General features: G+C 46.0%; 1 protein-coding gene across 1 annotated transcript in view; it reads right to left on the bottom strand.

Annotated features, from left to right (window-relative positions):
* The window catches only part of PTPRJ (protein tyrosine phosphatase receptor type J), a 168,934-nt gene that overhangs the window by 29,888 nt on the left and 124,081 nt on the right, over positions 1–14,965 (bottom strand). Inside the window, exons 6-9 of the mRNA XM_042904241.1 lie at positions 11,578–11,844; positions 8,381–8,641; positions 3,267–3,524; positions 2,003–2,281 (exon numbers count right to left, since the gene is read on the bottom strand). Of these exons, the coding sequence (XP_042760175.1) occupies positions 2,003–2,281; positions 3,267–3,524; positions 8,381–8,641; positions 11,578–11,844 (1,065 nt within the window). The remainder of the gene's footprint in view (positions 1–2,002; positions 2,282–3,266; positions 3,525–8,380; positions 8,642–11,577; positions 11,845–14,965) is intronic.

Here is a 14,965-nt window from a genome sequence, read left to right as displayed (position 1 = left end):
CTGCAAGGGAAGCACAGCACATCATCAGAGTCCGGGACGGGTGCCTTTGCAAACTCCGGCACTTGGAGGGCAGTCGAATCCCGGCTCATCTGTGATGAGGAGACAGCCGTGCAGAATGGTAGAAGACGCAGAGGCTGACGTTGAACCAGGCATTACTGAACTGTGTGACCCTGGGCCGGTTACCCAACCGAGCCTCAGCAGCAGGACCGTATGAGGATTCTGTGAAAGTGGCTGTCAATCACCACCCTGGAAGAGAACGGGGCTCTGCGAGAGCTAGCGCTGTCATAACAGTATGGAGGCAGCAACTCCTTCATTCTGGGGCCCTCCTGACAATCCTTCTGGAAGAGGTAGGGTTAATACTGCCCCACTCTGCCGATGAAGCAACTGAGGCTTTGAGAGGTTGCGTAAGTTGCTGAAGATGACCTGGTTGCTAGGCAACAAAGCCAAAACTGGACCCCCGGTTTCCTGAATCCAAGTGCAGGGCATTTTGTATACACACAACATGTGGCATAATCAACAGTAAATGGGATCGGTTTCTTCATCTTTCAAATGGTGTGTTGTCTGTCTCTACCTGTCTGAGGACCAATAGAGTTTTGTTGACGGCCGACCCTAAACTGCTGTAAATAGAGAGCTCTGTACTAAGGTGCTGGGGGCAGAATATTATCACTGCTGCAGTATTTTAAGGCAGGAAAAGCATTAACGAACCACCCATTAACAGCTCCCACATGCTCCGCCAGAGGCCTGGGAAAGTAACCCGCCCAACACATCGCTACCCCCACAGCCCCTGTTCCAGCCACCCCCAGGCATAAATGCTCGTATGTATTTTTCTCTTGCTCTAGACTGCAATAATTACAGCGAGGGTAAGTCTCGGCAGCAGAAGCCACCCAAATCCCAAAGATCAGCTTCTAGACCAGGTGGACGGGGCCCGAGGAGCAGGGGTGACTCAGAGCTACAGGGATTTCTGTAGCAGCTCCACCTGAAAGGTCAGAGGTCATCAAAGTGCCAGCTCCTACGCTACCAGGGAGGCTGATCCGATGACAGCCCTCAGCTTCCAAATCAGCCTGAACACACCTGAGCAGCTTGGTCTAAGCAAGGAAAGAGGTAGGTACAAAGAGGGGGAAGAATAAGGTGGTGCACGGGCGCCGGGGTGACAAAGGTGCCCCAATCAGACCCGTGAGCCCAAGTACTCACAGCCATCTGTAGAACACTCCCTGGGTTGCTCTCTGAAAGCTCCTTAGGTTAAACACAGGGCTACCTTTCTCTTTATAGCACTTTTTACACTGAGAGATAAGGACTGAGAAAGGCAAAAAGGCTGAGCATCCATTTTAACAATATCCTTTTCAATCTTCTTCAGTGGGAAAGCCAAATCGTGAACCACAAGCCTGAATGGCATCCCTCTCCTAGCCCGTCACCTCCCGGGGCACCACCTACCCATCACCCTCTTGCTCCCATTGGTCCACTCCTGCCATCCTGGCCTCCTGCTCTTCCTGCAACACAGCAGGCATACTCCAGCCTCAGGGCCTTTGCACTGGCCTTTCCTCTGCCTATGATGCTCTCCACCCTGACAGCCATCTGGCCGGCTCCTTCACTTCCTTCAGGTCTCTGCTCAACAGTCACTTTTTCACTGAGGCCTTCCCAGGGCATCCTACATAAACATCTCCTCTCCCCCTTCTCTGTTCTTTTCCCTCTCCCTAGCAGTAATCATCATCTAATGACTTATTATCTGTCTGTCTTCTCCACCAGAATCGAAGTTCCAGGAAGGCAGAGACTTGGGGGTGTCCCTTAACAGCGCCTGGCATATAGTAAGTGTTGCATAAATATCTGCTGGATGAATAAATGAGGAGGACAAGACAGCCCTACTAAGCTAATGGGCTCTCTCGGAGAGTCCAGGGTCTGTTACCACACACGACCCGAAACCTAATAAACTAAAGCCTGCAGAGGACCTACCTGCAAGGTCAGCACCACACAGGAAAGAGTGCAGGAGGCACCTGAGGCTACTCACCTGTACAGAATGACTGCCTGCCAGATGCCAGTGGCGTGGTGACATTTCCCACTTGGGTGAAGATCTCCACTGTGTATGACGAGCCAGGTATTAACTCAGTGACGGTAGCATAGGTGACGCCAATGTCTGTGACTAGTTGTGTTGCTTGGCTGAAATTTCCATCCTTCCCAATATAAAGGTAGTAGGTATACCTGGGAGAAGCTTCATCAAAGTTCTGCCAATTTAAGGTTGCTTCCGTGGTGCTGGTATTTACTTCAATGTTGGCTACATTGCTGGGCCCTTAGTTTAAAAAAAAAAAAAAAAAAAAAAAGGCACGGATAAGCCTTGAATTCCAGGACTATTTTATTTACTGCATCTAAAAATAGCCTGGCTCCTGGGTGCCTGGGTGGCTCAGTCGGTTAAGTGTCCGACTTTGGCTCAGGTCAGGATATCACGGTTCGTGGGTTCGAGCCCCACGTCGGGCCCTGTGCTGACAACTTGGAGCCTGGAGCCTGCTTCAGATTCTGTGTCTCCCTCTCTCTCTGCCCCTCCCCCACTTGTGCTTGCTCTCTCTCTCTCTCTCTCTGTCTCTCAAAAATAAATAAAAAAAAATTTTTTTTTAACAATTAAAAATAGCCTGGCTCCTTTGAGGAAAGAATAAATAAAGCTAACATTTGCTGACTCAAAATACAGAAGGCTTCCCAAAAAGACATTCAGAAAATAATTATACAGATTAAATCTCAAAAGAATTCATTTTCCAGGCTTCTTTTTTAAGTTTATCTGAAATATATTTTCCAGGTATAATTTCGTATCTGTTTTGGAAATCTGATTAATGAAAGAGAAAATATATGCGAAAAAGATAATACAAACTACCATCTATCTCTACCATATAGTTAGATCAAACATTAGCAAGACGCCTTCCTTACTACTCTGCAAGCAAAGCTCCCCATTTGAGCAGTATCTTCTAATGTCACCAAGACAAGGTGACTCTCCTCTAGTCCGTATTCCCAAGGAATGAATGGAATAATTATGTTGTCCATGTTTATCGGATCTTTCTGCTTCTAAGGACAATTCCAAGCTCACACAGCTCAGCACCAATGCCCCAAGAGAACACCAGAACCTTTGCGGAGGCCAATGTTTTCAGCTTAAGCAGCTTCAGATTCTACCTGGAATCAGATTCTACCTGGAATGGCCACTTACCTCACCGTGTAACCAATGCTTGCTTCCCACCCTCCAGGAGAATCAGAAAGAACACCACTTACCAGGGTGTCCTTAAGAGACTCACATGTGTACTGTGCCGTGCAGCTGGGCTTCCCCTGGATGTGGTTCACCTCTGGAAAGATCGTGATGTTATATAAGGTGCCTGGAACCAAATCCCTGAGAGTGATCTCTTTGCGAGAACTGTTTATCTTGTCAGAGCCGCGCTCGGACTGTATAACTAGGTGGTAGGTGTATTCGGAAGCATTGTCCGTACTCTGCCACTCTAACTCCATCCCGGTTGTGGTTACGTTGAACACGCGGATGTCAAAGACGGCACTGGGATCTGGTGGGAGGAAAGGAGGTACAAAGGAAGTGTCAAGGACCATCTTAACACCCAGCTTTATTGCAAAGTGTCCAGAGAGCTTGCTCTTTTGCCAGCAAAGTCTCAGACGAGTTCACAGAGGGCAAACTCCAAAGCAAGCGAGAAACACGCACACTCCTGTCTTTCGAGAATTTTGGCTCTTCCGTAACACAGATGAGCGAGCTTACCAATCTGTCCTGTGGGTTCTCTGGTCTTTCGCTTTTGTCATAAAAACGCCCCCTTTGGGGGTCTTCTGGGGTGGAGGTCTTATTCAGATTCCTGATCTGAGTGCTGATGACCAGATGGGTTCAGTTGGTGAAAATGCATCAAACTATGCACTTATGATGTGTGTGTTTTCAATATGTATAGTACAGCTCAATAAATAGTTTGGTGTGTGTGGGGGTGTGTATGTGTGTGGGGGTGAGTGGGCGTGTGTGTGGATGTGTGTGTGTTTAATCTAACTCCCTGAAAAGAAAACGTTTTCCTGTAACACAGGCATATACCAAAAAGAAAAACTGAAATGGACAGCTGACGTTTGCTAGGTTGAGAGTATTCAAGGCCAGGGTGGAGAAGGGAAAACACACATACGCACACCCCCCAACCACCCTCCCAGCTGGGGTCAGAAGAGAACTCTCCCACAGGGGTACTCGGGGTACCCTGCTCCCCCCCATCTCACCTCTACACACCGAACCAGCTGTAATGTGCATGCACAGATCGAGGCCCAGAAATAACCATGTAAGCTACTACTTTTCTGCCCTTGCTTTCAAAACATTTCTCTCTTTACCTGGGAACCCAAGTCACCTCTCGTGAGAGGAACTGAGTGAGGGGACAAAAGAGGGAAATATTTTCACTGTAAAACCTTGTGTGTGTGTGTGTGTGTGTGTGTGTGTGTGTGTGTGTGTGTGTGTGTGTGTGTTTTACATGCATGTACCACACGCATGTACTCTCTTCCAAAAAAAAAATTTTTTTTAAGTGGCTCCTCTGTAAAGGTAGGTAGCTTTGAGAGTCTTCTCTCCCTACCACCAGATTCCTGATGTCACAGGGATTCCACAGACAAAAGACCATAAAAGGACACCATTAGCTGGGTGGCTCAGTCAGTTGAACATCCAAATCTTGATTTTAGCTCAGGTCGTGATCTCAGGGTTCAAGGGTTCAAGCCCCGCGTCAGGCTCCATGCTCACCACATGGGAGCCTGCTTGAGATTCTCTACCCCTCCCACATGCATTCTCTCTCTCTCTTTCTCTCTCTCTCTCTCAAAATAAACTTCAAAAAAAGAAAAAAGTACATCATTATCTATAAATGTAAAAAAAAAAATAGAAATAACCTAAATATTCCATAAAAAGAGAAGGGCTCTATAAACTGTGATCTGGCTATATAATGAAACATCCTGCAGCCACTAAAAACATAAAGACCATACATACTATGGGAGGGAGGCTACAATATACATTGAGTTAAAAAAAACAGTTGAAATACAAATTACAATTATTTGTATAATAATTACAACGATGTAAACAAAACCTATGACTGTGGACACAGATGTGAAAGGAATTCAGCGGGGTGAGAAGGCAGAGTTCTTCTTGTTTCCCTTCCTTTCTATGGTGGCAAAATATCCATATCTATAATTTTAACCATCTGTAAATGTACAACTCAGAGGCATTAAATACATTCACAATTTTGTGACACTATCATCACTATCTATACCCAAAATATTTCATCACCCCCAACACAGACTCTGTTCCATTTAAGCAGCAACTCCCCACACTTCCCTCCCTGGTAACCTCTGTTCTCCTTTGGTCTCTATGAACTTGCCTATTCCAAGAACCTCAGGTAAGTGGAATCATACAATATTTGTCCTTCTGTGTCTAGCTTCTTTCACGTAGCATAATGTTTTGAGGTTCATCCGTGCAGTGGGTATCAGAATTTCATTCATTTTTATGGCTGAATAATATTCTATTGTGTGGATATACCACGTTTTGTCTATCCACTGCTCTCTGGACACTTGACTGCTTCTACTCTTGGCTGATGTAAATCGTGCTACCATGAACACTGGTATACAGATAACTGGTCGAGTCTCTATTTTCAATCCTTTGGGAAATATAAATATCATATAAATACATATACATACATATACACATATAAACATATGTACACAAACATACGCACACACACACACGCAGAATTGGAACTGCTGAATCATATAGCATTTGTTTCCCTTCTTCAAAATTGCCTTTAATGCTGTTATACTGACTTTAATAATAATGGAAGTTGTTCAACCATAGAATGATAATCCCCTAAGAGATTAGTGCCTTATTACCACTCTTCATGATTCCCATTCAATGGGACTCAATTAGAGGTTACAGTACAAGAGATGTAACTTCTCCTCAACGAATAGCCCTAAATTGCTTTGCAGCTGACCATCAGTCCACACTCTGCTTGAGACCTCATTCTTCAAAGCCAGAGGTCAGTTCACTCCTTTGTCACTCTGGGCCAGTTATAAAGCTCACAGAACTCCCATTTCCTGCTCTGGAAAACGGAGATGCTAACGGTGCCTACCTCGTGAAGTTATGACAAAAATTTTTAAATAAAAGATGAGAGCCCAGCACTTTGCAGACCCCCAATATATTAAGCTATTATCACATTAAGTTCTGGGCATTGGCAATTCACACAATATCAAGTGTCCCCCACCACGGTAATCCTCACGGTTAGCAACATTCTCAAAAGAAAAACAGAAATATATGTTGACGTTAAGACGCCATCTCAACAGTATAATCTAAAATTCAGACTTGAGGGGCGCCTGGGTGGCTCAGTCAGCGAAGCATCTGACTTCGGCTCAAGTCATGATCTCAGAGTTCATGGGTTCAAGCCCCGCATCGGGCTCTGTGCTGACAGTTCAGAGCCTGGAGCCTGCTTTGGATTCTGTGTCTCCTTCTCTCTCTGGCCTTCCCCCACTCATGCTCTGTCTCTCTCAAAGATAAATAAACATTAAAAAAATTTTTTTAACAAAAAAATAAAATTCAGACTTGAAATGGAATTACTGCATTTCATCTAAGGAATGCACTTTAGCAGTCCCTTATTTTGGAAACAGACCTTTCAAGGAACTATCAATGCCTTCACCCAACCAACAGAGTTGAAGAAACCTACACAAGGAGAATCTCAAAAGCCCAAATGATTTCATGTGTGCCTAAAGGAATTAGGCCTCGTTTTTTTATTCTTCCCTTCTATATAAAAGATTTCAATTCTCTTGCAATCAAAGCTCAAGGAATAGTGTATGTTTTCCAAGCTATCCCAAAAAATGTATTTCAAATTTTAAAAACAACAGTAATGAACATTAAATTGTTTTGATGAAATACTTTTATCAAGATCACTTAGGCTCAAAGAATAATGCTGTTTATGAAAGACTGTAAATAATCTACAATCTACTTTTCCAACAATAGGGGAGTACTTCAATAATTTATAATACATCCATATCATTGGTTCTTAAACTTTTGAATCTCAGGACCCCTTTACCTTCTTAAAAGAGAATTTTTATTTATGTAGGCTATATTTATATTTACTGTATTAGAAATAAAAAATGAAGGGGCGTCTGGGTGGTTCAGTTGGTTAAGCTTCCGACTTGGGCTTAGGTCATGATCTCACGGTTCATGAGCTGGAGCCCCACATCTAGCTCAGAGCCTAGAGCCTACTTCGGATTCTGTGTCTCCATCCCTCTCTGCCCCTCCCCCGCTCATGCTCTCTCGTTCGCTCTCTCTCTGTCTCTCTCTCAAAAGTAAATAAAACCCAAAAAAAAATTTTAAAGAAATAAAAAATGAAGAATTTTTAAAACATAAGAATACACAAGCATACATTCCATTAGCCATCAGAGTGATGATGTCATCCCTTGTCATATAGCATCTGGAAAGCTCCATTATACACCCATCATGAGAGAATAAGATTAAAAAAGCCAAATAAACACTTTAGAAGCAGTATGATAATAATAACAACTCATCAACTCCTTGAAAGAATCTAGGGGACTCTCAGAGATCCCTGGATCACACTTTGGGTAACAATGATCTAGCCCACAAGTCAACTAAGTTTTCCTTTAAGGGACACAGAATAAATATTTTAAGTATTGTGGGCCATATATTTTCTATTGCAACTGCTCATTTCTAGCACAAAAGAAGTTATAGATAGTATATAAACACATAAGCATGGTTGTGTTCTAATAAAACTTTATTTATAAAAACAGGCAATGGCCAGATGTGGCCCATAGGCCATTATTATCTGTTGACCCGATTTAGACAATGGAATGCCAGGAAGATATTAAAATTATCCTGTAGAAATATTTATACTGGCAGGGATATTTATACATGAATAGGATGACTTCAGTGTTTGTAAAAGAAAAAATATGTAGGGGTGCCTGAGTGGCTCAGTCAGTTGAGCATCTGACTCTTGATTTCGGCTCAGGTCATTATCTCATGATTCGTGTGATGGAACCCCACAACTTCTCTCTCCCTCTGCCACTTCCCCACTCTAAATAAATAAATAAATAAATAAATAAATAAATAAATAAATAAAATATAGGCACATATTTAAAATTAGAAAAGTTATTGATTATCTCATACATCAAAAATACACCAAAAGTTACCAGTGATTATTTCTGGTTGATAGTTTACTATGTGATTTTCTTTTGCTTATCTGTGTATTTTACATAATGAATATGCATTACTGTCATTATAAATGTTTTTAAGATTTTCATTAGATAATTAAAAGCAATATTTGGAAAACCTGGCATTATAAATTATACTGATTTCCTTTAAGAAACACCACTGTTTTACAGAAAACACAGCCTATTTGCTTACCAGTTCTATTGTAAACCGTCTGGGACTCCCCTTCAGTCCCATTTGGTCCTTGTGGAAATATTTCAAAACGATACTTGGTTCCAGGGTATAAGCCACCAATGACAATACTTTGGTTTTGGGTGGCTGTTTCCAGCGGAGATTTTCCAGCTCCTTCCTCTGTGGTAAGTATCTTGAAGAAATCTGCGTCATTGCTGCTCCAAGCTAAGCCAACTTCCCTTGTGCCGACACTCGTCACTCGAAAGTCGGAAACTGGACGGGGGGCTGTGGGAAGAGAGTAAACAACTAGATTTAGAGCCTGGTTCTACAGAAGACAGGGTGACTGAACCTCACAAAATATTTACACTGAGATTATATGCACACTTGGGACATCCGACCTTTCTCTCTTCTTTGTATTATCGCCTACAATGCCCTTAGCAACTGGTATTTTTGGCTACTGAGAAAACAGTTGGCTACAAGAGCATAGAAACTGCATGCTTAGGTTGTACAAAGTCATTCACCGGAAATGAGAGGAGGGGTGAACCCACGTGGGCACGAGCTAACACTCTGGGGTAGGACCTTGGCTGTTGCTGGCTGCTTTATCTCAAATACATTATTAGGCCTCCCAGAACCTCTGTTTAGGAACATGCAGTAGAGGCTGCTGTTGACCCCTAAAACCCATTCCTTACCTGGCTTTTCCCTTAGTCGTACAACCCCAGATTTTTAGCTGTGTACCTGGCTGTCGGAAATAAAGACTATATTTCCCAGCCTCCTTTGCTGCTAGATTAGCCATGTGGCTGAGTTCTGGTCAATAGGATGTGAGCAGAAGTACCGTATGACTTTTAGGAAGTATCGTGAACGCATGGAGCACTACCTTCTGCCCTTCCTCCTCCTTGTAGCTGGAATGTAGATGCAATACCCAGAGCTCAGGCCGCCTAGCTCCAGAACGAGTACGGTGGCTGTGGTGGCACCTATGGCTTCCTGATCCCCAGATTACAGCTCAGAACATATATTTCTGGAGCCAACACCTACAGTGGGGGCTGCAGACTGTGACAAAACTGCACCCCTTAGTGTGGGAGCCATTCCTGGGTCCCAGCCTAAAGCCTGCTCCCCCAGCTGTTAAGAGTTGAATCGTGTCCCCTCAAAATTCATATGTTGGAGCCCTAACACCCAGTACCTCAGAAGGTGGTATATTTGGAGACAGGGCCTTTAAAGAGGTGATTATGGTAAAACAAGGTCATTAGAGTAGGTCCTAATCCAGTATATGACTGGTGTCCTGGTAAGAAGAGGAGATTAGGACACAGTCATGCACAGACCAAAGGACAACCACGTGAAGACACGGGGAGGAGACAGCCATCTTCCAGCCAAGGAGAGAGGCCTCAGAGGAGCCCAACCGTTCATCACCTTGATCTCAAACTTCTTGCCTCCAGAACTGTGAGAAAATAAATTTCTGTTGTTTAAGCTCTGCAGTCTGTGGTACTTGTAACAGCAGCCCTGGCAAAATAACATACCAGCCCTCCCAATAACTCTGCAAACCCTCGGCTCCCAGGATCGAGTTCCTTTGGGCTGAAAAAAGCTCATAAAAAGCTTCTGTTTCCTGCCACGGAGCCCTGGCTAACACTCCTCCATCCCGTCCTGCCTAGCACTGGTGCTGCTTCTATAAGGACAAAGAAACAAACTCCTGTTTTGTTTACGCCGTGCATCCTCGGGAAGTTTTTTTGTTACTCACAGCCAAACCTAGTCTCAACTAATAAAGGGACTGAAGAGTAAAAGTGTAGAAGGTGAGGAAGGGAAACCAGATTCCACTTACCCCAAACAGCCAGTCCAGAAGACATTTGTAAAGGTGCCTAAGGTGCACTTCCTAGCAAGCAACAGACACCCAAGTGAAGCATTCTGTGAACCGAGCCCTGGGTCCAGAGCCAGGCATCCCTGGGACCCACGTCTCTGCTCTGCCACTTTGCGCCCTTGGGCAAATCATTCGGCTGGGTGGGGCTGCAGCCTCCTTATTTGTAAAACAGGGATCCTAATACCTACCATGGAGGCCATCGCAATACCCATAAAGCGCCTGGTATGGTACGATACTGTTATACTATGTACTACTGGTATACCATTATTGCTTTACTCTAATTCTCGCACCTTCTTTGGAACAGAAAGCATCTTTTTTTAATGTTTATTTTTGAGAGACGGAGAGAGAGACAGAGAGAGAGAGAGAGAGAGAGAGAGAGAATGAGCGTGCAAGTGGGGGAGGGGCAGAGAGAGAGGAAGGCAGAGAATCCAAAGCAGGCTCCAGGCTCGGCACAAACCCCAGTGCAGGGCTCGAACCCACGAACTGTGAGATCATGACCTGAGCCGAAGTCAGACACTTAACTGACCGAGCCACCCAGGTGCCCTGGAACAGGAAGCTTTTTATTTGCTGCCTGTCATCTTCTCTTTAAAGCACAGGTAAGCAAAGAAAGGGTGAGATACATCTGTGCCCTGCTTCATTATAATGCCAGTATCCAAAGGACAGAGGGACATGAATAACCAGGTTCTTTTTGTTTCCGTGCATCATTTTGCCTCTACCATGCTAGAATGAATGGTCATTACAAGCACAGGCTGGAGTCAGCCCAGCTGTTGAATCCTACCTCTGCCACGTGTGTAACACCTCCCTACAGCACCTCTCTCAGCCACGGCTCCCTGATTCATAAAATAAGGCTAATTCCAACCAAGTCACAGGTCTGTGAACACCACATAAGACAGTGCAAGGAGGGGCGCCTGGGCGGCTCAGTCAGTTCAGGGACCAACTCTTGATTTAGGCTCAGGTCATGATCTCATGGTTCATGGGATCAAGCCCTACATTGGGCTCTGCGCTGACAGCGTGGAGCCTGTTTGGGATTCTTTCCCCCCCTCTCTTTCTGTTCTTCCCGCGCTCACATGCTCGCTCTCTCTCTCTCTCTCTCTCTCTCTCACACACAAACACAAAATAAAATTTAGAAGTGTAAAAAAGTAAAACAAAAAGAAGACAGTGCCAGGAAAGCATGTACACCATGTTCAGCACGTGGGGGGGGTCAGTCAACGATCATCGTTACGACGGCGCACATCCGGAAGGAGGTTAGAGTCCCTGTGGGCTCACACACTGAGCTGTGTTTTCCTCGAGGGTAGGGACAAAGCTTTGTCTCGTACCTGGGCCTGGCACATAGCGGGCAGGAGAGAGAGGTCAGCAAAACAATGAGTGAACTCACGGGTGTACACTTGGAGAAAACCCGGCACGCCCTCGGAACTGTTGCCAAGGAGAGGATGCACCGTGATGTTGTACAAGGTACTCGAGTTGAGCGAAGTAATGACGACCTGAGTCTCATTGACATGGAGGGTGAAGGAATCCGTCTCCCCAGTGACTTGTATCTTGTAGGTATAGACAGAGGACGACTCATTATCATTGATTTTCCAGGTCAGGGTCATGTTTGTTGCATTGATGTCCACAACTTCAACGTCAAACACTTGACTGGCGACTGTGAAGACAGAAGAGGCATTAACAGTAACCAGAATGGCCAAGCCAGAGAGAGAGACAGAGACAACCATCATCAGGGCCTGTCATCCATTATGAGAAAGATTCTCAGCACTCATGCCTTCCTCTCCTACACATTTTCACCACAACATACATCAATGTATGGGGGTCCCAGCAAGTGTCAGACATCATCTTCAGTGAAGAGACGACCTGGCCAATTGCAACTGCATAGCTACCGCTTGGTTCTTCTTGTGGGTTTACTCTTAGAGATATGACAGGCTCTTCAAACAACAACATGGACTCTACTCATGCCCTGCCCAGGTCCTGGGGTGACCCAGAAACACTCTCAAGCATATATGCTTCCAGAATGAACTATACAGGACCCATTAAAGATCACACACTTTAGCGCAAGGCAGGTCCGGGTTCCAAGGTTAGTTCTGCATTAATGGCCAGGTAGTTCTGAGGAAAATCATGTGAGCTCAGTCTCCTCATCTGCAAAATGGGGGTAACATTCCTAACCTCGAGAAAAGATAACACAGAGCTCTAATAATCTGCCACTGGCCCATCCTACCCTCCCAACCCATGCTGTCCGTCCCCTGCCTGCTCTGTACCCTGGAAGGCTGACCCCTACATGCTGCATCACTGCGGCTGGCAGGAAGGAGGGGCCCTGCCAGAGGCCCTGGGACTGGGTTCCACCTGCAAGCAATGTGAGCAGGCAGCCTGGAAGCAGAGGAGTAAGCAGTGAAGTGTTTCTCCCACAGGCCTCTGCTCGGGCTGCCTGTTCTGACAAGGCTGCCTCTTCCACTGCCCCAGCCCCCACCAGGTTCCAGAAGCACCCCTTCTTCCCCTTGCTCATCAGCCTTAGAGGTGACTTCCTACCACGACTAATCTCAGGTGTCTCAACGTGCTCTGATGATTTCCTTAACCCCATCCCACCTAACGAGATGCTTGAAAAATGCTTTGTGCGAGACATGTATTGTGTGCATGTATGTACATCTAGATATGCACATATACACACACACATGCCACACAGAGAGGGTTAAAGTTACTATAATTATTACTTGTCAAGTGCTAGGACAGTTCACACAAACCAGGCCATGTGTATCCATATATCTGAGAGCCTAAGATGCAATCACTATTTTTTTTAATGTTTATTTTTGAGAGAGAGAGAGAGAGAGAGAGACACAGCGTGAGCAGGGGAGGGGTAGAGAGAGAGGGAGACACAGAAACTGAAGCAAGCTCCAGGCTCCAAGCTATCAGCACAGAACCCGATGCAGGACTCGAACTCAGGAACCACAAGATCATGACCTGAGCCGAAGTCAGATGCTTAACCGACTGAGCCACCCAGGTGCCCCTGCAATCACTATTTAATTCCGTTCAGACAGCTTTAAAAGCAGGGAACCCGAGGCCCACGCTAACCCACAAGACCCCTTTTAGCAAGTCAGGCAAAGGGCTCATCCTCTGGATGGAGCCAGCCCTGGGGTACATTGCTCAGCGAGGGGCCCATTCACCCTCTTGCACAAGCATCTTGTGTGTAGGACGGCCCCACCGCTGTCAAAGGCACCCCTGGAGGGCCCCTTCTTCCTCCTCCTCCTGCCCCACCCTCTAGACACCGAGCCCTCCCACCTGCCAACCTGCTGGGTCACTGAGGATCCCCAGAAGCCAAGCGGCCTTTCCTATAGCTACATCCTCCCCTCCTCACCCACACACTGGCATCACCGGTAGAACGGGAAAGAAGAAAGGAGGGCACAAGTGGACCCTCCTTCAAGGTGGGCACAGGGAAAAGCAGTAATTCTTTACAGACACAACCTGTCATAGGCATCCTGCCCAGACTGTCCAGCCCCTGCAAGTGACATGGCCCGGCTAGTAACTGCCTCTGACAGAGACACCCAACTCACGAGCATACCATCACAACTCTCTAGGAACGAAGTCGACCCCTCCAGAATTACCAGGGTCCTCGAGCTGTCACCCGCTCCTCGTACCTCTCTACCTTCGTACCTCGGGGTCCACCACCTGCACTTTCACTCATAATGTTTCCTCGGTGGACATGTCTTCCTCCCTCTCTCCCTTTATCCAAATCCTAGTCTCTCTTCAAAGCAAGTTCAAATCCTGCCTATAGAAGAGGCCTTCCCTCGGGATTTGATGCTAAGATCGTGCTCCAGCCTTCCACTGTCTAGAGCACTCAGGGGGCAGCTGCAGTGGACGGTGGCCACGTGTCACCTGGGCGGCACCCAACAGCACCAAATCCCCCCTGACGTGCTCGTCATCCATGTAGAAGCCGGAGGACCACGCTCCCTTCCCCCAACGCAGCCATCCAGAAATCACGAACGTGACAGCGTCTCCATCTTGGGACTCGGACTCCTGAGGGTGTTACCAGGTCCCAGCTAGTAACCAGGTGTTACTAGCCTCCCAGAGATTCCTGGATCCTAGTCTTATTTTCTGCCCTGTATCCCCCAGCCCACACCCCTTCTCCCTCCATTCTGTGGGTCTCCGACAGCCTTTGAGAACAGATATATTTTTGGGTCAGGTAACCAGAGTGGGAGTTCGTGTTGCCTCAACCAAGTCCCTGAGGGTGACACTGGTGCAGCATTTATTCCTGAGCCCACGGGGCCTGACCATGGACTTGTCAATGCGTGGATGTCTCTCTCGACTCCCCATCTATCCTGAACTCCCCTTAGGAAGGAACCATGCATTTCTTTGCCCCCTCGTCAGCACCAATCCGACACACCTCCAAATATTGGTCAGTTTACAGAGCGGAAATACCATTAAATTATAGGTAGGAAGAGCAATGCACATATCAACAAGCTTCCACAGAAAGATCAGCATGCATTGGAGGGGAGGCCAAAAAACAAAACACAACAAAACAAAAAAACCCCAAAACAAGCAACAACAACAACAAAAAAAAAACACCTCATTTTCTTACCTGAAGGGGAAAATACTTAACCAACAAATGACAAGAAGAATAGCTAATTATAAGAGAAAAATATCACACCAGCTTGTCCCACTGGCCTGGGTGCAGAGACACGAAAGGAAGACACGAGGTAGCACCTCGCGTCTGCACGTAGCAGCTGCCCGATACGCGTTAGTGAGCTTTTGAAAGAAAGAAGCGTCTTGGCCACGGAGTT

Source organism: Panthera leo, chromosome D1 (assembly GCF_018350215.1).
Source record: "Panthera leo isolate Ple1 chromosome D1, P.leo_Ple1_pat1.1, whole genome shotgun sequence".
Lineage (NCBI taxonomy): Eukaryota > Metazoa > Chordata > Mammalia > Carnivora > Felidae > Panthera > Panthera leo.
This window is presented reverse-complemented; position numbering and strand designations above follow the sequence as displayed.